The sequence below is a fragment of the Erythranthe guttata genome, chromosome 4 (genome assembly GCF_056151865.1).
Source record: "Erythranthe guttata isolate IM_541 chromosome 4, IM_541, whole genome shotgun sequence".
NCBI classification, from domain to species: Eukaryota; Viridiplantae; Streptophyta; class Magnoliopsida; order Lamiales; family Phrymaceae; genus Erythranthe; species Erythranthe guttata.
This window is the reverse complement of record NC_142536.1, coordinates 15,619,621-15,643,739: the sequence shown is the minus strand read 5'-3', so window position 1 is coordinate 15,643,739 and position 24,119 is coordinate 15,619,621. Positions and strand designations below refer to the sequence as shown.

Sequence of the window (24,119 nt, the reverse complement as noted above, 5' to 3'; positions counted from 1 at the left end):
ATCCTTCCTCATAGTGGGCCAAAAATACCCGGCTCTCAGCAGCCGCATCGTGAGCGTTCGACCACCGGCGTGATCTGCGCAGCAACCCCCGTGGACCTCCCTGATCGCATTTGCCCCCTCCGTTTCGCTGAGGCATCTCAAGTGGGGCCTAGTGAACCCCCGCTTGTATAATGTCCCCTTATCCAAACAAAAATTTCTCGCTTTCATCTCCAACTTACTCTGTTCCTTCCGACAGGGCAGCGTTTCTCCTTTCAGATATCCTATGATATTCTGACGCCAGTCCGGTGCTAGGCTTGTTGTCGCTACCTCCAACATCTCTCTTGGCTGCCCTTCGAGGATCGTTATCTGTCTTGAAGAGCAGTCCGCGGACATACTTCCTACCCTTGCTAGGAAGTCCGCCTTTTCATTCTCCTCCCTCGGGATTTGCCTAAGTACCACCTTGTGAAAGTTCTCAGCTAGCTTTCTTGCCTTACTGCGATATTCCTCCATTCGCCCATCCTTCGTTTCGAATACCCCGTTAAACTGCTGAACGACCAGCTGCGAGTCAGAGAATATCTCCAAAACCCTTGCTCCCGCATCGGCGGCCAACTGCAGGGCATGCAGCAGGGCCTCGTACTCAGCCTCGTTGTTTGACGCTCGGAAGGTTAATCGGATAGCGTACTCATATTTATCTTCCTCGGGGCTCACCAGTAGTATTCCCGCTCCGCTCCCCGATTGGGTGGCGGACCCATCGATGAAGATTCTCCACTCCCCGCTTTCTTCCCCTTGTGTCACCCCTTGCAAAAAGTCTGCCAACACTTGCCCTTTAATAGCGGCCTGGGCTTCGTACCCGATATCGAACTGCCCCAGTTCCACTGCCCATTTAACCATTCGGCCAGATACGTCCATCTTTCCCAACGTTCCTTTCAGAGGAAGGTTGGTTCGCACTATTACCTCGTGCGTCAAGAAGTAGGGCCTCAGTTTCCGTGCTGTGATCACAAGGGCCAATCCTGCCTTCTCAATCTCGGGGTAATTCTTTTCGGCCCCTCTAAGCATTCGGCTTACGTAATAAACGGGATGCTGGGCCCCTTTTCTCTCGCTCAGTAGTACCGTGCTTATGGCTTGGCGACCCACCGCCAAGTACACATACAGCCTCTCCCCGACCTCGGGTTTCACTAGCAGGGGTAGACGGGTGAGGGACTCTTTTAACTGCTCGAACGCACGGTCGGCATCTTCATCCCACTGGAAGCGATGGCCCTTGCGCAGGATCCTAAAGAACGGGTAGCTGGTATCGGCTGCTCGCGAGATAAAACGGCTTAATGCCGTGATCCTACCTGCCAATATCTGCACTTCTTTTACACTTCTAGGGGGTAGCATTTCTAGTATAGCCCGCACCTTTTCTGGGTTAGCTTCCACTCCTCGCTTAGTCACCACGTACCCTAGGAATTTCCCGGTCTCCACACCAAACGCGCACTTGGCAGGGTTGAGCTTCATTCCATACTTTCGCAGTGTTGCGAACGTCTCCTGCAGGTCGCTGATGTGTTCACTGACCTCCTTACTTTTGACCAACATATCATCTACGTACACTTCCATATTCCGTCCTAATTGGGTTCGGAACATATTGTCTACCAATTTCTGGTACGTTGCTCCTGCGTTCTTTAAACCGAATGGCATTGCTACGTAGCAATACGTTCCTGTGGAAGTCACAAAACTGACTTTGGGCTGATCCTCCTCGGCCAGGCGAATCTGATGGTATCCTTGCGAGGCGTCCATCATGCTAAGCATCGCGCACCCGGCAGTTGAGTCCACGAGCTGGTCGATCCTTGGCAACGGGTAGTGATCCTTCGGGCACGCTTGATTCAAGTCGCGGAAATCTATGCACATTCTCCATTTTCCTTCCGCCTTCTTTACTAGTACGGCGTTTGACAACCAAGTTGGGAACTGGATTTCCCTGATATGACCCGCCTCTAATAACCTTTTTACTTCCTCGCCGATGATCTTATCCTTCTCTGCCCCAAAATGCCTCCTCTTCTGTTTCACAGGGCGAGCGTCGGGCCTTAGGTTCAGCTTGTGGACTGCTACCGAGGGATCTATTCCGACCAGGTCTACAGGAGACCAGGCAAACACGTCTTGATGGTCTCGTAGACATGCTATCAGCTCCTCGGCCGTTTTGCTATTCATCCTTGTTCCTATTTTAGTGACCCTCCTAGGGTCACTCTCGCTGAGATGAACCACTCGCAATTCTTCCATGGGCTGGATGTGACCCTCCCTCTCGTCGTCCGGGTCCTCGCGGGCCCTTTTCTCCCTTGCCCTATCAAAGAGTTCCTTTCCCGAGCGCTCCTCCCATCCGATGGGATTGATGCGTCGCTGCCCCCGTAGCGCTTGATTATAGCATCGCCTGGACGTCTCCTGGTCGCCCCGGACTTCTCCTACTCGGTCTAGTACTGGGAATTTCATTTTCATGTGGAAAGTGGAGACGACGGCTTCAAACGAATTCATCGAAGGTCGCCCCATTATCATGTTGTACGTCGATGGTGCATCTATGATCAGGAATCTGACAGCCCTCGTGGCTCGCAGGGGCTCCGTTCCCAGAGACACAGGCAGTGTTACCTCGCCCATGGGTTGTACTACCTCTCCGGCGAAGCCAATGAGCGCCGTGTCCACCCTCCGGACTTCGAAGTTTAGTCTCATCTGCTTAAAACAGTCGTAGTAGATGATGTCTGCCGAGCTACCTGTATCCACCAATATTCTGGCCACATCATAGTTAGCTACCATGGCCGTGATGACCAACGCGTCGTTGTGCGGCTGTTGTATTCCAGTCTCGTCTTGCACTCCGAACGTGATCGGCGGGGCCATCGATACCCGGTACATCATGGCGAGCTCTCCCCTTAGCTCCTGTAACTCTCGCAGATGCGCCCGTCGGGACCTGTTTGAGTCTCCACCGATGGGGCCACCGAAAATCGTGTGAATGTAACTATTAGGCGGGCGGGCCTCCGTGGAATGACCATGCTCATTGTGGAACCTACAATAGGGCCCGGCGCTAGCAGGCTTTCTTGGAACCTCCGCGTAAGTTCGGGGCCACTTGAGTTTAGGGTGGTTAGCGATGGCAACTAGTATCTCCGAAGGGGCCGACGAGAGAGGTGCGTAGTTCTCAAAACGAGGACCTCCCCTCCTGTCCAAGCCAGGCTCTCGCCGGTAGGTCGGCTCTTGCTTCCTTATCTCCTCGCGAGCCTTATCCTTCCGTCTTTCCGTCGGCAAGGTGCCCTCTATAGTTCTACTCCTCCGGGCTTCCTCCGCGTTTATGTACTTCTCCGCCCTCCGGAGCAAGTCGTTGAAAGAGACAGGAGCCTTTTTGGAGAGGGAATCAAAGAACTCACCCATGCGTAACCCCTGGGCCAATGCATTGATGAGCACTTCCTCACTGGTGACAGGGACCTCTAAAGTTGCCGCATTAAACCTCTGCACATAGCTTCTCAAAGGCTCATTCTCCTTCTGTCGTACTGCGAATAAGGTAAGGGTGCTCCTTTTTTGTTTTTTCGAGCTGGCAAAATGGTTTAGGAACACCTCACCGAATTGCGCGAAGCTGTGGACCGAGCAGCGTGGAAGCTGGCTGAACCACCTTTGCGCTGGCCCTGCCAACGTGGTTGCAAACACACGGCATTTTACGCCGTCTGTCAGACGGTGGAGGGAGGCTGAGGTGATGAACCTCGACAAATGTTCCCATGGGTCCGTGGTCCCCGTGTACTCGTAAGTGACATGTTTGAATGTGGCGGGAAGTTCACCATGCTGCAGTCTTTCGGTGAACGGCGTTCCCGCCATTCCTTCTTCCTCCTCGAGAGGAAAGGCCTCTAACCCATCTAGACACGGTCCCGCTTTGTCTCTGCCCGGTGCCTTTCTCTTGGCAGCGGGATCCTCTATCCTCTCCTGGGGCGACTGGCCCCTAACCGCTGCGGCGATCAAGGCCTGCAGGTTCTCCAGGGTGAGCGTTATGGTGGAGTTCTCGCGTCCGGCAGGAGAACCACCAGCCGTCGGGGTTGGTTCCTCCCTCCGAGGATCCGAAGGAGGTTCGCCTCCGATGACTTGTAGCGGGGGTGGGGTTGATTCTTCATTCAGCTGCTCCGATAGGTTTCGGACTACGTCCACGGGTGTAGACATTGGTAGCATCCCTTACGTGCGTCAGTAGTGCCAGATGGTGAAGAGCTAGCCTGGCTTTACTTGTAAAACAGTTCCCACAGACGGCGCCAATTGATCCAGAGGAAAACAGTTGCGTTGATGACTTTGGCTTCCGGTGACCTGGAAAAGAGAAAGCCGGACTGATGCCGGAGTTAGCACTCCGACGATCAAGTCAGTGATAGTGTGATTACTGTATTTCCTTAGGATTTAGGATTTTGTATATATCTTTAAGTAAAAGAAAAACTCCCTTTATATACCCTTCGACCCGGAACTCGAAGGCCCGGGAATTCCGCGCTAATTGCAGATGGCAGTCGTCCTTCCCCGAGCGGCTCGGGCGGCCGGGGTCATGATAACTACCCCAATAGGTCTGCTGACCTCGTTCGGTACTTAGCCGTTGAGCCGCGCCTGGTCATTCCGCCATAAATGCCACTGTCAGAGCAATAAATGCGCCGTCCAACATTTATGATCCCCCGACCTGTGAAAGCCCCTCGGGAGGGAAACCAGGTCCTTCGTGGATGGGCCCTTATGCCAACGGGCTGGGTGACCCCTTGGGCCGTTTGTACTGAAGAGCCCACCCTCTGATGGGCCTTGATAATTGGGCCCTTGGCCCTGGATCGGGCTAGGATAGTTCTGGTCCGGATCACAAAGTAACAATTTAAATTGTTATTTTAATCTACAACCAAAATGAAGTTGAGCGTATACAATGCAAATAAAAAAATCATAACTAATTATTAGAAAAAGTATAATTACTTACCCAAAAAAAAATTCTCACTAAATTATTTGATTGACGGATATTTTATTTTAATATGTAAAAATATTTGGTAGAAAGTTTTGGAATTAACAAAATATAATTTTTAAATAACTTGATAACAAAATAGCTGAAGGATTTTTCTTCTTTTTTGTTTTTTGTAGAATATGAACGGATATTAAATATATTGATGATATGCATTTTTATATTTGCACTTTGTAGTTTCAAAAGGATCGATGAATATAAAAAAAAAAATTCATTAGGCATCCTAAAAAAATACCACCAAAAATATTAGATTAGCTTCAAAAATCAACTTGTGGTGCACTATGCACGATTTATTGTGTTTCGAGAGTACAAAATGATATTAATTCTTTTTGTAAGGGTTCAAAAAAGTGCCAAAAATCTATATTTCAAGGATGCAAATTCGAATAAAGTCATTTATAATACCAAGAAAAGGAATATGTACAGTATCTGAACCAACCTAGAAATATCAAACATTAATTCATTTTATATATAATACTAAAATTGAAGTTGAATTCCACAAAAGGTTAGATTAAAGAATTAAAATATTAATAATATTAATAATAATAAAACGTCTATTTTCAAATACCAAAATATTCGTCCAACTGACCACACCCGCGTTTTCTCTCCTCTCTCTCTCTCTCTCTCTAAACTCAGTTCACCTTTTGACTGCTCTGACCATGCTCTCCTCCGCAACCACCAACCACCACCACCACTGACGGCGGCTCAGCCGCAATACTCTCCTTCTTCCTCCTTGAAAAAAATTCCTGCTCTTTGGTATGGGGAACTGCAACGCGTGTATAAGACCTTCAGAATCGGAGCCCCCAACCCCCAAACCTCAAACCCCAAAACCAAACAAAAGAAATCGGGAACGCTACCCTAACCCTTACGCCCAATCCCCTTCTCCGATCCGCGTGCTCAAGGACTTTTCTCCGGGAACCAGAATCTCCGACAAGTACGTGATCGGCGGCGAGCTCGGCCGCGGCGAATTCGGGATCACCTACCTCTGCACCGACCAGGACACGCGCGAGGCACTCGCGTGCAAGTCGATCTCGAAGAAGAAGCTCCGGACGGCGGTGGACATCGAGGACGTCCGCCGCGAGGTGGCGATCATGTCGAGCATGCCGGAGCACCCGAACATCGTCAAGCTCCGCGCCACTTACGAGGACAGCCAGGCGGTGCATCTGGTGATGGAGCTCTGCGAGGGCGGCGAGCTCTTCGACAGGATAGTGGCGCGTGGGCACTACAGCGAGAGGGCGGCCGCCGGTGTTGCCAAAACGATCGCGGAGGTGGTGCGGATGTGTCATCAGAACGGCGTGATGCACAGGGATTTGAAGCCTGAGAATTTCCTCTTTGCTAACAAGAAGGAGAATTCGGCGCTCAAGGTCATCGATTTCGGGCTGTCGGTGTTTTTCAAGCCCGGTATGTGTGAATTCGATTTTAGGATTACCAGAATTGGGGTTCAATTTTAGATCTGATTTTCCAATTTAGGGCTTTTTTGCTAGTTCTTCATAGTTTTGTTCTACGTGGGAGTATATATAGATCTATACATATTTTACCGAGTTCTACTACTTCGATTACCCATCATTTACGCCTCATTTTATACGGTTTTTCAATTATTGAAATGATTTCCTTTTTTGGGGGTATAATCTGCCGATTATTGAATAAGTGACTTCTTTTAATCAGGCGAAACATTCACCGAGATTGTGGGAAGTCCATACTATATGGCACCGGAGGTTTTGAAGAGAAACTACGGACCTGAAGTCGATATCTGGAGTGCTGGCGTTATTCTTTATATTTTGTTGTGCGGTGTACCTCCATTTTGGGCTGGTACAATTTTTCGTTTTTTTCTTTTTTTAAATATTCAGAGTTTAATTTTATATCAGGAATCAGGATCGAGTTTATTTCATTGCAATGTTTGCTGCAGAAACCGAACAAGGTGTTGCACTGGCAATTCTCAGAGGAGTGATTGATTTTAAGAGGGAACCATGGCCACAGGTTTCTGAGAATGCAAAAAGCTTAGTTAGACAGATGTTGGAGCCGGAACCCAAAAAGCGTTTGACAGCTCAACAGGTGCTTGGTAAGTTCGTTTAATACTTTTAGGCCTCGTTTGGGAATGTTGACGAGATTGATAAAATCGATTGAATTGGTTATGATTACATTTTTCATGATAGTGTAATATGTAATAATCTTCGTAGGATTGTGTAATAATTGTGGTTGAGTTTGGACTAATTATCCTTCATATGCTTGATTATAACTCCGAGCCGTTTTTTATCACGACCTCGAAACCTAACTGCCAAACCCATCTAACTGGGTACAAAGTTAAACAGTTTTTTTTCAATTTTTATTTTTATTTTTTTGGTTAGATCACCCGTGGATACAGAATTCGAAGAAGGCATCAAATGTTCCGTTGGGAGATATTGTCCGAGCAAGACTGAAGCAGTTTTCTGGTATGAACAGATTCAAGAAGAAAGCATTGCGGGTAAGCGTAACAGTACATTGATTTTGTTCTCTATATCTTAATAATTATTCATTTATCCTTGAAATTATTTATTTATCCTTGAGTGACTGTGTAGGTAATTGCGGAACATTTATCCGTTGAAGAGGTAGAAGTAATTAGAGATATGTTTGCATTGATGGATACTGACAATGATGGGAAGGTAACGTACGAGGAACTAAAAGCCGGTCTGAGAAAAGTTGGTTCACAGCTGGCGGAACCCGAGATAAAGTTGATGATGGACGTGGTAAATTTTCAAATTTTTTTTTTTCGATTTCAAAATAAAAAAAAAAATTGACATGATCAAGATAATTGCTAATTAATCATTGTAATATATTTTCTATTGCCTGGACTATTTTCATTGCTTTTTGCTAACTAGTCAAAAATCACATTTGTTAACTGATGAACTCGATACTTCTTAGTTAAAAATAAAATAAATAAATTAAATTGTCATATGGATTGAATTTTTTAATAGGATTTTTTTTTTCGGATTTTCGACAGGCTGATGTAGATGGAAATGGTATATTGGACTATGGCGAGTTTGTAGCAGTCACTATCCACTTACAGAGGATGGAGAACGACGAACATATCCGAAGAGCATTTATGTTCTTCGATAAAGATGGAAGTGAATATATTGAACTGGATGAGCTAAGAGAAGCTTTAGTGGATGAATCGGGCGAATTCGATGTTGACGTTCTCAATAACATTATGCATGAAGTTGATACAGACAAGGTTTTACTTAAATCCCTCATGCTAAATAATATATTATGTTAGACCTATGTTTCTGGTCAATTATTGAGTAAGTGCATAATGCCACTGTGATATTATGATAGAAAAGCAATATATGTAAGAATTTGTTTGGTTTGGTTGATAAGATTAGCCAGAACATGATTAAATAATCTTATGAAAACTCAATTATATTGCTGTAGACTTTTTTTCGGCAATTGCGGGCCGTCCCGAAAAGTTACTGGACTAACCAAACATGCAATAAAGTCTAAGGCCTCGTTTGGTTGGGGAGATTAGCCATGAAACTAAATAATAGGACTTTGTTTGATGTTTGGTATCCCCAATAACTTGCCGGGTCGACCCGCAAATATTATGGTATCTTGCCTTCTAGGCGTGTTTTTTGTTGAATCATCGAAGGTCCAATAATATAATTGAGTTAGATTATTTAATCTTATCTTGGAAACCAAACGAGGCCTAATTATTTAATTAGTTACGGCTAATCTTACCAACCAAACGAGGCCTAATTATTTAATTAGTTACGGTTAATCTTACCAACCAAACGAGGCCTTAAGATTAGTTAAATAATTGAGACTTATTTAATGTTTGATTAATCCAATAATTTTCCAGGGATCTCTTAATATCTTGGCTTACTAGAATTATGTTATGTACCATCTGTTTAATACAATTGATGAATTGAACCATAATAAGATTGCAATATATTCTCATTGTGATAATTTCCTTCCTAACATCTCGATTTGTTACTTATCATTATAACTGTCTTAATTCCAGGACGGGAGAATTAGCTACGACGAGTTTGTTGCAATGATGAAAACGGGAACGGACTGGAGAAAGGCATCACGTCAGTATTCAAGAGAGAGGTTCAAGAGCCTGAGTTTAAATCTGATGAAAGATGGCTCGCTGCACCTCCACGATGGAGTTACTGGTAAAACTGTTGTGGTTTAAAAGTTCCGATCTCCTAATTGCAAGCTAAACCCGAGCTTAATATTGATCATAGAAAAATCCGAGGCTTTTGAAGTAGGAACGACTTCGAAAAAAGAGCTTCAGATATTAGTTATTACATCAGTTGGACATTTTGTGAATGCTTAGTTTCTTTATGTTCTTCTTGTTGTTCATATGATGTGTAGAAAGAAAACATGTTTCGTAGGTACAGAGGTTGTTCGTGTTTGTGTTGTATATTTCCACGTAGTGTCTGTATTCTCATTTTGTCGTCTTCATATGTATCTCATTTGTAATTTGGAAAGATCCATTAATTGAATTTGTGTTATTACGGTTTCTAAAACCGGATCGAACATAGAATCAAGGGTTTCGTGTGTTGAATTTAACTAATCTACTACATTTTCTAGAGTGATCCAAGATGACAAAAATAAGGGTCCTATATCAAATGTTATTACAATTTAGATGTATGGGTGTAAACAAATCGATTTGAGTTGAACCCATGTTCGTTCAACTTTATTTGCATTAATATCGAATTTTCAAAGTTTGGTTTGATATTCCAGTCGGACTGAACACGAATTGAGCTCGAGTAACTTGAATTTTATTTTCTTTTTTGGATACATTTTACACACATCCGTATGTATATGTGCGTGATTCTTGAGAGGAAAATACAAACTTAATTTTTTTTACAATGCTCTCAAGAAAATAAATTACCAAATTGCTTCATTCTTCGAATTCACAGAGAAGACGAAGCTGATCTCCAAAACTCAGCCGGTTTCCGATGCTGAGAAATCGGCATCTTCGATCTAACCGAATCAATCAACTCAAAATCAATATCAGCAACAGCAATCCCAGTCGAAATTCGATCCGATAATCTACCAACAACCTTCCCCCAAGGATCAATTATCAACGAATCCCCATAGCTTTCTCTCTTTTCGCTATGCTTCCCACCTTGCGCCGCAGCTATGACGTAGCACTGAGTCTCAATCGCACGCGCGCGTAGCAGAATCTCCCAGTGCGCCTCCCCAGTCACCGTGGTGAACGCCGCCGGGACAAGTAAAACCTGTGCGCCGCCGTCGAATCTCAGGCGCTGATAAAGCTCCGGAAACCTCAGATCGTAGCAAACCGTGAGCCCTACAACTCCGAAGGGGGTTTCGACGGCGGCGATTTCTGCTCCGGCCTCGGTGAAGCTGCTCTCCTTGTAAACTGCTCCGCCGGGGACGTCGACGTCGAAGAGATGCATCTTCCGGTAAGTGCTTCTGATATCGCCGGAATCGTCGATCAGTACGTGAGTGTTGCGGAGATGCGAATCGTCAGATCCGGTTTCCTGGAAACCTCCGAGGGAGAGCCAGATGTTGGATTCCTTAGCTAGGGATCGGTATTTGGTCATGATCGGGCCGTCTAGTGGTTCGGCGATTGAGAGGCTGTCGCCGGATTTGGCGCCGACGTAGGAGAAATTCTCCGGGAAACAGAGGAGTTTCGCGCCGGCGGCGGCTGCTTCCTTGACGAGGCGGGAGCAGGTGGTGAAATTGAAGGAGAGGTCGTTGATGGAGGTCATCTGTGCGGCGGCGACTCGTACGGTGCTGGCCATGGCTGCTCGGTGGAAGTGGTTGCGGTGGTGAAAAGCTCAGTCTTTGTTGTCTGCACTTCAATTTATTTGAGTGGCAATAATGAAGAACAACAGGCCTATTGGTATATGAAGGATTTAATATTTTGAAGGCCATTTCATAACATTTTCTTTTTTTTTTTTTTTTTTTTTTTTTTTTGCATATTTTAGCATTTTTTTACCTTATAAATTATAAAATAAAATTAGAATTTGACAGTTTTCACGATTGCAAAATGCAATTAAAGGAATAATTTAAAATCAAATTCACATAAAACTACATCAAGACAACTATCCATATGTTATCGGCACGATTGTTTGTTTTATTCCCCCTCATATAGTAGGGATGTTCGGTCGGTAAACCGATGGAACTGAACGAATCGAAAATTTGGTACGTGTCAAATACATGGCCGGTTCTGACTATAGGCGAGAGAGACGGTCGCCTCGACCCCCTGATTTTTCGAAAAAATTAGGGGACCCAAATGATGTTTTGTATTCTTTATATATATATATATATATATATATATATATATATATATATATATATATATATTAGTCATAGTATTAAATATTATTTAAAATATATAAATAGTTTCAAAAATTTTGAATAATTATAACTATATTATGTTACATAGTTTAAGTATTTTTTTTGGCATTTTTTACATTTATTCTTGCATTTGATGTGAATTAAATGTCTTAGATCAATTATAACTAGTTAGATATTGAATTATTATATCATTTTTTTCTATTTCAAGATTCTAATTTTTTTTCAAGCAATTTTTGCATTTTTTTTAAATCTACATTGCCTATCTTTAACTTCAAAGAGTTTCGGCAAGTTATATATATTATATTTTATTTTATTATATTTAAACAAAGGTTACATATATTTACTTGTTCAATAAAATTTCTATGACTATTTTTCAAAAAACTTGGGGGGCGCTGCACCGAATCCCGTAAACTTTTGATTTATTTAACTTCGTCGATATTTTAATCGTATTTTCTCAAAAATTCTTAATTGCTAATTAAAAAATTCTTGTCCAGTTGTGCTCGCTAGAATATATTAATGTACATGCATTTTACAATACAAATCGAATAACAATTTTTACAAATTCTTAAAACTCGCCTAGGGCCTCCAATTTCTCAGGAACGCCCCTGGTCAAATACAGGACCGAAATTTTGGTTCGGTATTCTGTAAAGGTTTTTTGAAATTCCAGTATTCAATACGGTATACGATATTGATGTCTGGTATAATATTACCGTACCGAATACCAAAATATTTAATATTTTTTTTTTCTTTTATAGTAAATTCTTGAAGGTTATAACAAATTGTAAAATACTTTTAGATTGATAATCTATTCCATTATTTACAAATTAGCTCTATTGATAATCACTTTTTATTTTTAGGAGAGACTATTGAAATTTGAATGGCAAATTCAAGAATTAATTAGTTTAAATATATATTTTTTTACATTTTTAAAAATATTAAAATATATTTTCGTTTCTTCATGCTTAACTTTCTCCCATTCAGTATCAAAATAGACAGTTCCTGCTGCTCTGCATTCTGCACAAATATGTTCACTTTCATTCAAAAATAAATTACATTATTTGAAATAAATAGAGACCTAATCTCTATTAAAACAAGAAAGAAAAAAAAAAAAAATTTAAAGTACTACAAGTCAACAAAGATTCTCCCAAAACGGAGGTTTCTGCAAACTTTCCATCTCTCAGGCAGAATGGTTTCCAGGTTTCTTCATCTCCATTTCCACACCACTATCTCCATCACCCTTATATCTATACCAATTAGCACACAAAAGAAAATATCCGAAATTCAACGCACACAAAACCGCATTAAGGTAATAAAAATAATCCAACCTCCCCTTATTGAGATCCTCCGGCAGCCAGCTCCCGCTCCGGTCATCCTCAGTCATCCTATGCACCACCGATATCAACAAACTATAAACATAATGCGAGGCGGCACTTCCACAGAAGTAAAAAGCACCACCCACGCTCCTCATATTCTCCGGGAACTGCTTGTAGTAAAACTCAATCTGTCCAATCGCATTAAACGCCTCAGCGAACCCACTCAGCGTCAGCTGTGGGACCAGCCACATCGCTGACATGGCGGAAACAGGGCCGTAGGCGGGCCCCACCAAAGACCTCCTCCTTTCCTCCACAACGGCCCCCACGAGTGATCCGAGTATGGTGAGGAATATTCCGATTCCCATTCTTTGGAGGATTGTGATGCCGCCTTCTTGTTTTGTTAGTTGGCGGAGAAAAGGGACGATGACTCGGTCGTAGAGCAGGACCCACAGGGTGAGGCTGAGCATGGCGAAGACTATGTAAGAGGCGGCGGGGATTTGGAAGCTTCCGAGGTGTCTGTTGGATTGGAGTGCTTGGAAGACTACGTACTGTTGCTGGACTCCGATGTGGTAGAAAATGGCTGTGAGTGAAACTGGGATCACTCTTAGTACGCATTTGAGTTCTTCCACTTGTTGTGTGGTGCAGAGGCTCCATGGATTCGAGGCTGATCCGTCTGGTTTTATTTCGTCTTCTGCTGTTATTATTGCTGCTTTGTCCAAGAATCTGATGAGTAATCGACGAAAAAAATCGTTTTAAGTAGATTTCGATTGAAGGATTTGATCATATCGAAAACAGTAAGTTCTTACATGAACTGCTCGGTGTAAGGCAGCCTAGAATTGATAGACTTGGGCGGTTTATAGTTGAAAAGGCTGAGCCACGGCTGCTCCGGCAACTCCAGCCGCCTCTTCTTGGCGGCAGCCACCGCTACCTGGACCAGACTAGTCATGGGGCTGCCGTCCGGCCTCACTTTCACATACATTTTTTCGCCCATAAAGTACAATACACACGACAGAAACATAAATATTGTGGGAATGGCCAAGCCTATGGACCAGCTAATGTTGGATTGAACATAAACGACTAGGGTTAACGAGACAATTTGTGCGAATGTGACTGTTAAATAGTACCAGTTGAAGAAACTAGCAATGCCCCTTTTGCCAGACTCTGTGTTGGGATTGAACTGATCGACACCGAAGGCTAAGTTACAGGGCCTTATTCCACCAGCACCAATTATCATAAGCCCGAAACTGAATAGGAGAAAGGCCATTTGCCATACATCCGGGCCCACACATTTATCGCCAGGTGAGCAGTGAGGTGGATGGAGGTTATTGAATACTGCTGTTAATGTCAAGGCCAAGAATCCCTTCAATCCAAAGAAAAGAAAAAAACAAATATTAGACAAAAAAAATCCTGATCATGATTTCCATGGCCGCCTAATTCAAGACAATTAGTACCAAACTTGCTTGGTGCACATGCTACAATCGGCGAAGTGGATGCCAGACTAACGACGTATAATGCATCCACACATACAGAGATGCGTGTGTGTAGCATGTAATGTATGTGATCTGCCTAATAATAGAGAATGAAAAATGAAAATTTCCATGGCCTAATTCAAGCCCACCAAGCTACTTATTATCAATTTTATAGTGCAAATCAAAAGAGTGAAAAACGAGATCTTGATCATAACGTTTCCACAGCCTTATTCAGGCAAAGTCCCAACTTCTTATCAATCTTAATTGTCCATGATACCAGACGATTCAACGATTATCAGATTCTAACTATAGTTTTACACTTACAAACAATGAGGCGATTGAGGCGAATCCCAATGTCTTGTAACGGCCAAAGTAAGTGTCGCAAAGATAAGCTCCGACAAGAGTTGCGATGTTGGTGGTGCCGTTAAACACATTAAGTACCGTTGTTGCAGAAAAGTGTGTCATATTGAAAACTGTGGCTAGATACAACTGCAGGTTTGATGAAGTTCCAATGGCTCCAAGCTTCTCAAAGGTCTCGTTTCCTTTCATCATCAAACATAAAATCAAAATTCAAGAATTTAAGCGAAAATTGTTACCGATAGAAAAGGATTGTTATATATATATATGTACGTATGTATAACTTTACCTATGATGAATGGCATAGACTTGATTCCCCTGTAGTTGATCTTCTCCGGTTCTTCATCATATTTTGCAGAAGCAAATGATAATTCATCCGCTGTTTTAATGCTTCTCTTTTCGTTCTTCTCCATATTTTCACACACTGCGCACACAGTACACAGACTTGTTAGCTACTTCTCTCTCACACACACACAAACACAAACAGAGATACACACATACACAATATAATTTGTATCTGTGCATGTATTATACATAAGGTATGGAATCAAAAGTGAAGTACTTATAATAGTGAATGAATCTAACTGCCCAACTCATGTTATCAGTGAGCCAGTGATTACGCACCCTGTATAATTTACATTTATTAATAAAAATTAATCGGCAGAGCAAAAAAATGGGATACACTTCAAACTTGAAAGAGCAATAGCAAACAGCAATTACTCTTATCCTAACTACGCGCATAAATTAATTGATAAAATGAGAAATTAGTGTTGCCAAAAGCTACTCAATACCCAACGTTATAAAAAATAAAAATTAAAAAATTAAAGAGAGAGAAAGAGGAAACAGGAAATTACGTAAATGATTACGCGACGTCGTTTCATAATCCGAGTCGCTTTCGAGAAATTCGACATTTTCGGTACGGCGCCTGGGCTAGAGCTCTGGAATTCTCAAATCGTAGCAAACTGTGAGACCTAGAATTCTCCAAGGGACAGCCAAATGTTCGATTCCTTCGCTAGGGAGCGGTAATTTTTCATATTAGGGGCGTTTAGTGGTTCGGAGATTGCCCAATTTTCTCCGGAATTGGAGCCGACGTACGATAAATTCTCCGGGAAACAGAGCAATTCGGCTACGGCGGTAGCTGCTTCCTTGATGAGGCGGGAGCCGCTGGTCAAATTGAAGGACGGATCGTTGACTGAGGTCATCGACGGAGACTCGTAGAAATCGTCCATGGCTGCTGCCGATCGTCGGAAGGAGATGACTGCAGGTGGCTGCGATGATGAATGAGCATGGTTGTTGACGAACAAGCTCAGTCCTTCAGTATTTCCTAATTATTTCAATGTAATTGTATTATAATTTTTCTTTTTTTCTTTTTTTTAGATGAATACTTATACTTTTTATTAAAGAGTTTATTAGGGAAAATCCACCTGTTCATATTTGCTAATGAGGTAGATTCAATTTTTTTTCCCCTTTTTGAGATACACCCAATTTTGCTAATTTGGCAAAATATATTATATAATTTCCCTTTAATACCCCTGTTTTATTATTAAACGGCATTTATTTCCTTTAATACGTGATTTGAGATTTGCTGATACGTTGCCTAAAATCACGGAATAAATTTACGTGAGATCATTGGCCGTTATATCAAATCGTGTACAATATTTTTTGAAGATTCTCTTCATCGTTCCAGCGGGTTTTATCGTCTTTGAAGATTTCTGCACCGTCGTGGAAATAAGATCGATTTTTGAACGTTTGTTGTTGGACGTTGTTAAGCGGGTATGAATGCGTTATTCGTTTTTATTTTTCGCTCAATGTCCATGATTGTCGTGTACGGTGGTTAGAAATTTTTAAGAGTTGTGTTGATACTTGATTCTATTAAGTAGAACGTTTTTTAACAAAATTATTCTGTCATATATATATCGTTTTTTTTTGGCCGATGATGTTTGTTTGGAAGAGGATTGACAGAGTTAGAAGAGGATGGTTCACGTATATCGGACCAGAGTTGTTTTATATGAACATCGTAGTTGGTTTATGCAATAATTGAAATAACTGTCCGCTGTGGTTGAGTTCATGAGTTAGATCCCGTTCGATAGTTGGTTTATTTGTGTATAACAGCAGATTTTAGGGTGCTGGGTAGTACATTAAAATATATTTCGTAGTCTTTTTTAATTTAGCGTATGGATTTTGCATTTTGAGTTTATTGTTGATCATATTAATATATTTTTTAGTATTCTGCATTTTTAATGTCGTATCATGATTCAAGGTATTTTCGATGGCGAATTTTATACGGATTTTGTTGAGATTTGGTGGTTTGGTTGCTATAAAGAGGTGTTCGAATGGGTTTACTCGCGGCTCATTGGTTGCATTTGTTATTTCAAAGTGGCCAAACTCGATGGGTGGGATATAAGCATGACATATAGGCTGGAAGGCATTGTCCGCTGTGGTCGAGTTCATGTTTTTGATCCCGATCGATAGTTGGTTTATTTGGTTATAACAGCCGATTTAAGTGTGATGGGTAGTACATTAAAATATAGTTCGTAGTCTTTTTTAATTTAGCGTATGGATTTTGCATTTTAAGTTTATTTTTGATAATATTAATGTATTATCATTCAAATGTATTTGCAGTCTATTTAATCATTTTTTAGTATTCTGCATTTTTAAATTTGTTTCATGATTTTAGGTTTTTTCGATGGCGAATTTCGTACGAATTTTGTTGAGGTTTGGAGGGTTGGTTGCTATAAAGAGGTGTTTACGATGTAATGGCTCGGTAACTTCGGTTAAGTGTTAAACCGTTGTAATAAAGTAGTATACTATTATGAATACCGTATGATACTACCATTATCATTTTATTATACTATTATGAGATTATTAATATTGTACTAGAGTTTTTTAACTCGACATATTGGTTTGATTGTGTTATGATGTGTTTTATGTATTTTATCAAAACCCTAGATTGAAATTATGAGATTATTAATGTACTATTTTATTGGTTATGTTGGAATACTTTACGTTGGTGTTGTTCTCAATGTTCTTGTCATTTCAGTGGTATATTGTTTGTAACACAATTTCATGTCACTACTATAACCGTAATATACTATCATATCAGATTAATGTACTATATTGAAATTATTAATATAGTATGTGGTTGAATAATACGGGATCCATAGTCGATTAACGAGATCCATAATCGAATTAGATCAATAAGATAGTCTATTACATGATATAAGGAAAATTACCCTAATTGATTAGTATTTCAAACAAACATATTATTCAGTTTACATATATATTATTATTTTTTCATATATATTATTATTTACTCTAATCGTTTTCATATAATAAGGAAAATTACCCTAATTGATTAGTATTTCAAACAAACATAATATTCAGTTTCCATATATATTATTATTTTTCCAATAGTCAATAACTAAACCCATAATCGAATTAGATCATGGGATAGTCTATTAAAAGATATGAGATAGTCTATTAATTTTAAAACACAAATCCACCGCCGTCACTTCTCAAATCTAGGGTTTTGATGATTCTTCGGCCCATAGTCGATTATCGATTAACGAGATCCATAGTAAAATTATACCAGTGGGATAGTCTATTAAATGATATGAGATAGTATATTAATACAGATGTAATTCGACTATGCATCTCGTTAATCAACTATGGGCCGAAGAATTATCAAAACCCTAGATTTGAGTAATCCTAGATTTGAGTAACCCTAGATTGGAGCAGTGACGACGACGGCGGCCAACGACGATATCACTTCTGATGGATGTCCTGCCCATCAATTGTTGCAATATCACTGATTTAGTGCTCGAATTCGGTATGCGATTATAACAGATCTGCAATTACACAAACGTGATAGTCGATTTAGCCAAAACATATCAACAAATCAATGGACGATAGCGATGCAACGAGCGACGAAGACGTACCTATGGCGGCTTGCTCGGAGTGCACGTAGTCGTCGTTTCACGGCAGTGCAGATATCTTCCGCGTTCAATCGGCCGTTCCGGGAAGTGGTTGTGGGAGGTTTTGCAGTTTATTTGATAGTGGGTTTAACGGGAAAATAGGAAGGAATTTGATATTATTTCAAAAGGTAAAGTAACGGGATTTGTGGGATTTGATTGAGGGTAATTATGTAATTAAGAAAAGTTTGGGTTTTTATCAAAATGGGAAATTTAAATTTGGGTCTATATATAATATATATTCATCTTTTATAAATATTAATTAAATGCTTTCTTTTTAATTTACATAAGTTTTAAAAGATATTATATGATATCCGTTTGTATAATCTTTTAAAAATAAACATTATTCAATATGATTGGTTGCATGTTATTTTAAGTTTTATAAGATGCAATACTATTATAATGGGTCAATATATCTACTTGTATTTTATGATATTTTGGATTGACTAAATAATAAATATTTGGTGAACTTCATAAATATATAGATGTAATGTGGCTCCTTCGACCCTACATCAGGTGATAAATACTGGGTGGGTCTTCTGCTGCCATGTGTCCCTTTTTTTATTTACCTAAAACCTCTAAAGGTAAACTTTAGCGGAGAATATATTATAAAATACAAAAAAGAGACACGTTGATAGCAGAAGACTCATCCGGTGTTTATCACTGGATGTAGGGTCGAACAAATCATGTAATATGGGCTCGCGTTCATCATTTCTCGATGGCGGGCTCGCCTCATTCCAAGTAAAATTGATCCTTTTTATTCTAACTGTGAAGACTCATTTATTATTTTTCTTTGTGTTTTAATTAAAAATGACTTCATTTTATTATTTTATATAAAATTGAATCTTTAAAAATTATAAAAGACAATAAATTATATATTGATATAGTAGTGAAGAAAATTAAAATTTGAGGGGTTCATGGACCATCTGACCCTACACTGACTTCGTCACTGATTATCGCGCTTCAACTCTAATGATAAATTAGATTAAAAAAAAAGTTACAGAAAATAAATAAATTTAGAAACGTAATCTAAACCTAAAAACATTACTCAAAATTAAAAGTAACACCCTTTGGCCTTTTCTATTTCTGAATCATACTTTGACAACAAAAGAAACACACACAAATACATTTAAAATTTCAGAAAATTTTCAATCTATCAAATTCAAACAGAATGAATTTCATGTTTCTTGGTCTCCATTTCCAAACCACTAACACCGCTATCACCATCACCCTTATATCTATACCAACTAGCACAAACAAGAAAATATCCAAAATTCAACGCACACAAAACCGCCACAAGGTAATAAAAATAATCCAACCTCCCCTTATTCAGATCCTCCGGCAGCCAGTTCCCGCTCCGGTTACCCTCGCTCATCCGGTGCACCACCGATATCAAGAAACTATACACGTAATTCGATGCGGCACTCCCGCAAAAGTAAAAAGCCCCGCCCACGCTCCTCATATTCTCCGGGAACTGCTTGTAGTAGAACTCGATCTGCCCAATCGCGTTGAACGCCTCCGCGAACCCGCTCAGCGCCAGCTGTGGGGCCAGCCACATGGCTGACATGGAGGAGACGGAGGAGCCGGGCGCCACCTGAGACCTCCTCCGCTCCTCCACGACGGCCCCCACCAGAGATGTCACTATCGTGAGGAATATCCCGATTCCCATTCTCTGGAGGATCGTGATGCCGCCTTCTCTCTTTGTGATTTTACGGAGGAGAGGGACTACGATTCGGTCGTAGAGCGGGACCCACATTGTGAGGCTGAGCATGGCGAAGACAATGTACGAGGCGGCCGGGATTTGGAAGCCGGTGCTGCCTAGGTGGCGGTCCGATTGGAGGGCTTGGAAGACTATGTATTGTTGTTGAGCTCCGATGTGGTAGAAAATGGCGGTGAGTGAAACCGGGATGACTCTTAGTATGCATTTCGCGTCTTCGATTTGTTGCGTGGAGCAGAGGTTCCATGGGTTCGAGGATGATCCGTCCGGGTTTATTTTGTCTTCTGGTGTTATTATTGCTGCTTTGTCCAAGAATCTGATGAGTAATCGAAGAATGATGATTTCGTTAAGAGTGCATTTGGATCGAGGGATTTTATATATGATTAAATGATTTTGGGAAATGGTTTTATCATATGTAGTATTTATTGACTTCAAACTAATTCACTATATAGTATGTAGTGTAGCTCAAACTAAAAAATATATATATAGTCAAAATTAAATTCAAAGTTAAGAATCGACTTAATCTATTGCGACACAAGAAAGATGTATTGAAAGAGGAAAAAAATCAATGCAACATTACTACTTTAAATTTAAATTGATATAAATAACAATGCAACATTATTCCTTGAAATGAATTTATTATTACGTTTCTCTTATTTTCTAAAGGCAACTATAATTGGATGATTTGACCCAATAATTAATTGGAAAATATTATAAATAGTGTAGTAATATATTAGTTGGAGATGGTACCACCCAATAATCATGGTGCATCATGAATTATATAACAAACATATCATGTTGAAAATGTCAAGAATTAGGTGCTCCACTTATCATCACTATTATTGCACAAAGCTTTGTCTTCATTCCTATAACTAAAGTTAGCCTCACCTACCCTCCCACCCAATTTTGTACATTCTACATTTGAATAGATACATCTATAAATTAATAATGTCACTTAAATAATAATTTTTTCTCGTCCTGATTCGGTGATAACCTGCTAAATAGTTAACTTTATAATTTATTATTTTGTTAAATTAATAAAATTTTATTAGTTCCGAGTGTATTGATTTATAGAGGTTTAACTATAATATGTAGTTCCGGAACATTAATCTACACACAATCAAATTTATAAGTATATATGTAAATATAATTCAAAGTTTACACATGGTGAACTTCACCAAATGAAGCTTCCCAAAAACCCCACCCACCCAACCCCACCAACCCTAAAGTGGTACCAATTCTTGACATTTTAATGATTTGGAAATAAAATCCCTTTTGCTTGATATATGTCATTTAAAAAAGAAAAACAAAAAAAGAAGTAAATTCTTACTTGAATTGCTCAGTGTAGGGTAGTCTAGAATTGATAGACTTGGGCGGTGCATAATCAAATAGGCTGAGCCACGGCTGCTCCGGCAGCTTCAGCCGCCTCTTCTTGGTGGCCGCCACGGCCACCTGGATGAGACTAGTGATGGGGCTGCCCTCCGGCTTCACCTTCACATACATGTAGGCGCCAACGAAGTACATCAAACATGAAAAGAACATAAAGATTGCCGGAAGGCCCAATCCGATCGACCAACTAACGTTGGATTGGACGTAAACGACTAGGGTTAACGAGACTATCTGAGCGAATGTGACGGTGAAATAGTACCAATTGAAGAAACTATCGATGCCTCTCTTGCCCGATTCCGTTTTCGGATTGAACTGATCGACACCAAAGGCTAAATTACACGGCCTTATCCCACCCGCTCCGATTATAAGAAGCGCAAAACCGAATAGGAGAAAGGCCATTTGCCCTACATCCGGGCCCACACATGTGTCGCCCGGTGAGCAGTGGGGTGGATGGAGATTTTTGAATACCGCGGTTAATGCGATCGCCAACAATCCCTTCACACAAAAGAAAACTAAAGGATTCAAATCTTGATCATGATTTCCGTGGCCTAATTCAAGCCAATTTTAGTACCAAACTTGTTATTGATCTGTTTGGTTAAGCATAATGCTACACTCGATGAAATATACATCAGATTATATAAGAACTGCAATTAATATGTGTACACGTGAACAACGGAGGTTGAATCTATAATATTTCACTTTGTGTAGCATCTAACATACATAGTCGTATTCTCGATATGTACATATAAACGACGTACCGATATACATGTATATTTCACAATTTTCATGGTCTAATGACCCAATTAATTGAAGCCCACCAAACTACTTATAAGATTCGAAGATTAGATCCCTAGAACTACCCCATCTGTTTTAAAATGAGTGTCTTTTTTGTTCGTGCGCGGCCACCAAGAAAACTAATAAATATGCATATACTTTAGAGAGAAAGAACAAAAACATAGGATCTGACCAAAATACCCTTGTCACTCATTACTTGTTTCTCCCCAATTATCTGTTAATTAATTAAGAGTGATAAAGGTATAAACAAGGGAGTATAGTTTTTAATACTTACAAATAAGGACGCAATCGAGGCGAATCCCAATGTCTTGTAACGGCCAAAGTACGTGTCGCAAAGATAAGCGCCGACGAGGGTGGCGATATTGGTCGTGCCGTTGAACACATTTAGAAGCGTTGTCGCAGAAATGCGCTTCATGTTGAAAACTGTGGTTAGATACACCTGCAGATTTGATATTGTCCCAATTGCCCCTAGCTTCTCAAATGTCTCATTTCCTTTCATTTCATCACAACAAAAAAAATAAAAAAAAATCATATTAATATGTTAGTAATGTAACATAAGTTAAAATTCAAGAATTAATTTAAGCAAAATTATATATATGTATGTATGTATGTATAACTAGTACCTATGATGAATGGCATAGCCTTGATTCCCCTGTAGTTGATTTTCTCAGGTTCATCATCAACATAATTTGCAGCAGCAAATGGTGTTTCATGATCCACTACTGTTTTCGAGCTTTCTTTTTCATTCTTCTCCATTTTTTTCACACACTACACACAGTGACACACATTAGTCACAGGCTGCTTCTAATTATAGAGACAGACAAATATACACACACTAAAACACACACACGGTTACAGAGAGGCAGAGTTTGGCAGCCACAAAAAGGGTCCCACCAGAAATGAGAAAATGGAGAATACTTTTTAGCAAAGAGAAGAAATAAAAGTCTGTCTTTTCACCTAACAGTCAATTATTTTTTGATTAAATTCGATTGTATTAATTCTTTATTAACAACCTAATTAGTTAATTATGCCTTTATTTATTTATTAAAGCTAGTATTAAACTTGTTATAATTTGGAATTGCATTTGATTTTTCAACAACATCCATAATTTCATAATAGCAAGTAATATCACAATTTCTGCAGTTTTAGTGATAAAATTGTAAAATTTCTTTTTACTAACTACTAATTTTATTGACTAGTAGTATTTAATTGCATGGCGTATGATAGCTACTAATTTTATTGACTAGTAGTATATTTGATTGCTTCTTTAACTTTTATTGGGGGTCTGAAATAATTTTGAATTTTATCAACAAGTGTACCAAACATGTTACTAACTTTTACTATTTAATTAATATTTTTTAGTAGTAACAATCGAACGAGACTTAGGAACTATATTATTTTCCTCTAGGGGCGTATACGGTATATCTATAAACAATACTTTTTAAGTTTTAAGAAAATGGAATTTTATTTAAGTTTTCCTCATCAATGTCAAAATCAGCAAGTTAGTGCGCTTGTGAATATGGATTAAGCGAGTGTTTCACTAAGCTTATAAGTTATTAAAATAACTTATAAGATATTTAACAGCTTCGAAGTTTTTCCAAATTTGTTCAATTTTTTCAAAAAAGATCTTAAAAGTTTAAAAAATAAGTTGTTGAGGAGCTTTTAAAGTAATTTATCAAACGTTAAAGTTTATTAACTGTTTATAACAAGTTTAGCTAAACGTGCTCTAAATCTATGGATGGGAAAATGACATCGAGCTAGTTGAGTGGAATATAAGGCACCCACCATAAATATTAATTATACATTTATACTTAATAATAAATTAATTGGCATAAGTGGAAAAAAAAAGGGGATAAATAA

At 40.0% G+C, this 24,119-nt stretch overlaps 4 protein-coding genes across 4 annotated transcripts; 1 reads left to right on the top strand and 3 right to left on the bottom strand.

Moving 5' to 3' along the window:
- Positions 1-5,440: 5,440 nt before the first annotated feature.
- LOC105972561 (calcium-dependent protein kinase 10) lies at positions 5,441-9,487 on the top strand. The gene is made up of 7 exons (XM_012997523.2): positions 5,441-6,343; positions 6,608-6,751; positions 6,849-7,001; positions 7,288-7,403; positions 7,498-7,665; positions 7,920-8,150; positions 8,934-9,487. The coding sequence occupies exons 1-7, from the start codon at positions 5,701-5,703 to the stop codon at positions 9,105-9,107; spliced, it is 1,629 nt and encodes a 542-aa protein (XP_012852977.1). The 5' UTR covers positions 5,441-5,700; the 3' UTR covers positions 9,108-9,487.
- A 190-nt stretch (positions 9,488-9,677) lies between these two features.
- LOC105972562 (Nitrilase/cyanide hydratase and apolipoprotein N-acyltransferase family protein) lies at positions 9,678-10,800 on the bottom strand. The gene has a single exon (XM_012997524.2). The coding sequence runs from the start codon at positions 10,687-10,689 to the stop codon at positions 9,835-9,837; it is 855 nt and encodes a 284-aa protein (XP_012852978.1). The 5' UTR covers positions 10,690-10,800; the 3' UTR covers positions 9,678-9,834.
- Positions 10,801-12,260: 1,460 nt separating this feature from the next.
- On the bottom strand, positions 12,261-15,754 carry LOC105972612 (protein NRT1/ PTR FAMILY 2.11-like). The gene is made up of 5 exons (XM_012997580.2): positions 15,242-15,754; positions 14,677-14,811; positions 14,355-14,572; positions 13,368-13,921; positions 12,261-13,284 (listed from the first exon to the last, which is right to left on the bottom strand). The coding sequence occupies exons 2-5, from the start codon at positions 14,798-14,800 to the stop codon at positions 12,426-12,428; spliced, it is 1,755 nt and encodes a 584-aa protein (XP_012853034.2). The 5' UTR covers positions 14,801-14,811; positions 15,242-15,754; the 3' UTR covers positions 12,261-12,425.
- A 3,658-nt stretch (positions 15,755-19,412) lies between these two features.
- Positions 19,413-23,175, bottom strand: LOC105972594 (protein NRT1/ PTR FAMILY 2.11). The gene is made up of 4 exons (XM_012997558.2): positions 22,883-23,175; positions 22,534-22,751; positions 21,406-21,959; positions 19,413-20,391 (listed from the first exon to the last, which is right to left on the bottom strand). Exons 1-4 carry the CDS (start codon positions 23,013-23,015, stop codon positions 19,521-19,523), a joined length of 1,776 nt encoding a protein of 591 aa, XP_012853012.2. The 5' UTR covers positions 23,016-23,175; the 3' UTR covers positions 19,413-19,520.
- Between the last annotated feature and the right edge of the window lie 944 nt (positions 23,176-24,119).

Excerpts from the sequence above, each read along its gene's own strand:
- LOC105972612 (XM_012997580.2), bottom strand. The coding sequence starts at position 14,800 with ATGGAGAAGAACGAAAAGAGAAGCATTAAAACAGCGGATGAATTATCA. Across the intron at positions 14,573-14,676 it reads GTCTATGCCATTCATCATAG|GAAACGAGACCTTTGAGAAG; the intron begins GTAAAGTTATAC and ends TGATGATGAAAG. Across the intron at positions 13,285-13,367 it reads CCTTACACCGAGCAGTTCAT|ATTCTTGGACAAAGCAGCAA; the intron begins GTAAGAACTTAC and ends ATTACTCATCAG.
- LOC105972562 (XM_012997524.2), bottom strand. The coding sequence starts at position 10,689 with ATGGCCAGCACCGTACGAGTCGCCGCCGCACAGATGACCTCCATCAAC.
- LOC105972594 (XM_012997558.2), bottom strand. The coding sequence starts at position 23,015 with ATGGAGAAGAATGAAAAAGAAAGCTCGAAAACAGTAGTGGATCATGAA. Across the intron at positions 21,960-22,533 it reads CCTCGATTGCGTCCTTATTT|GGATTGTTGGCGATCGCATT; the intron begins GTAAGTATTAAA and ends TTTTGTGTGAAG. Across the intron at positions 20,392-21,405 it reads CCCTACACTGAGCAATTCAA|ATTCTTGGACAAAGCAGCAA; the intron begins GTAAGAATTTAC and ends ATTACTCATCAG.
- LOC105972561 (XM_012997523.2), top strand. The coding sequence starts at position 5,701 with ATGGGGAACTGCAACGCGTGTATAAGACCTTCAGAATCGGAGCCCCCA. Across the intron at positions 6,344-6,607 it reads GTCGGTGTTTTTCAAGCCCG|GCGAAACATTCACCGAGATT; the intron begins GTATGTGTGAAT and ends TCTTTTAATCAG. Across the intron at positions 7,404-7,497 it reads TCAAGAAGAAAGCATTGCGG|GTAATTGCGGAACATTTATC; the intron begins GTAAGCGTAACA and ends GTGACTGTGTAG.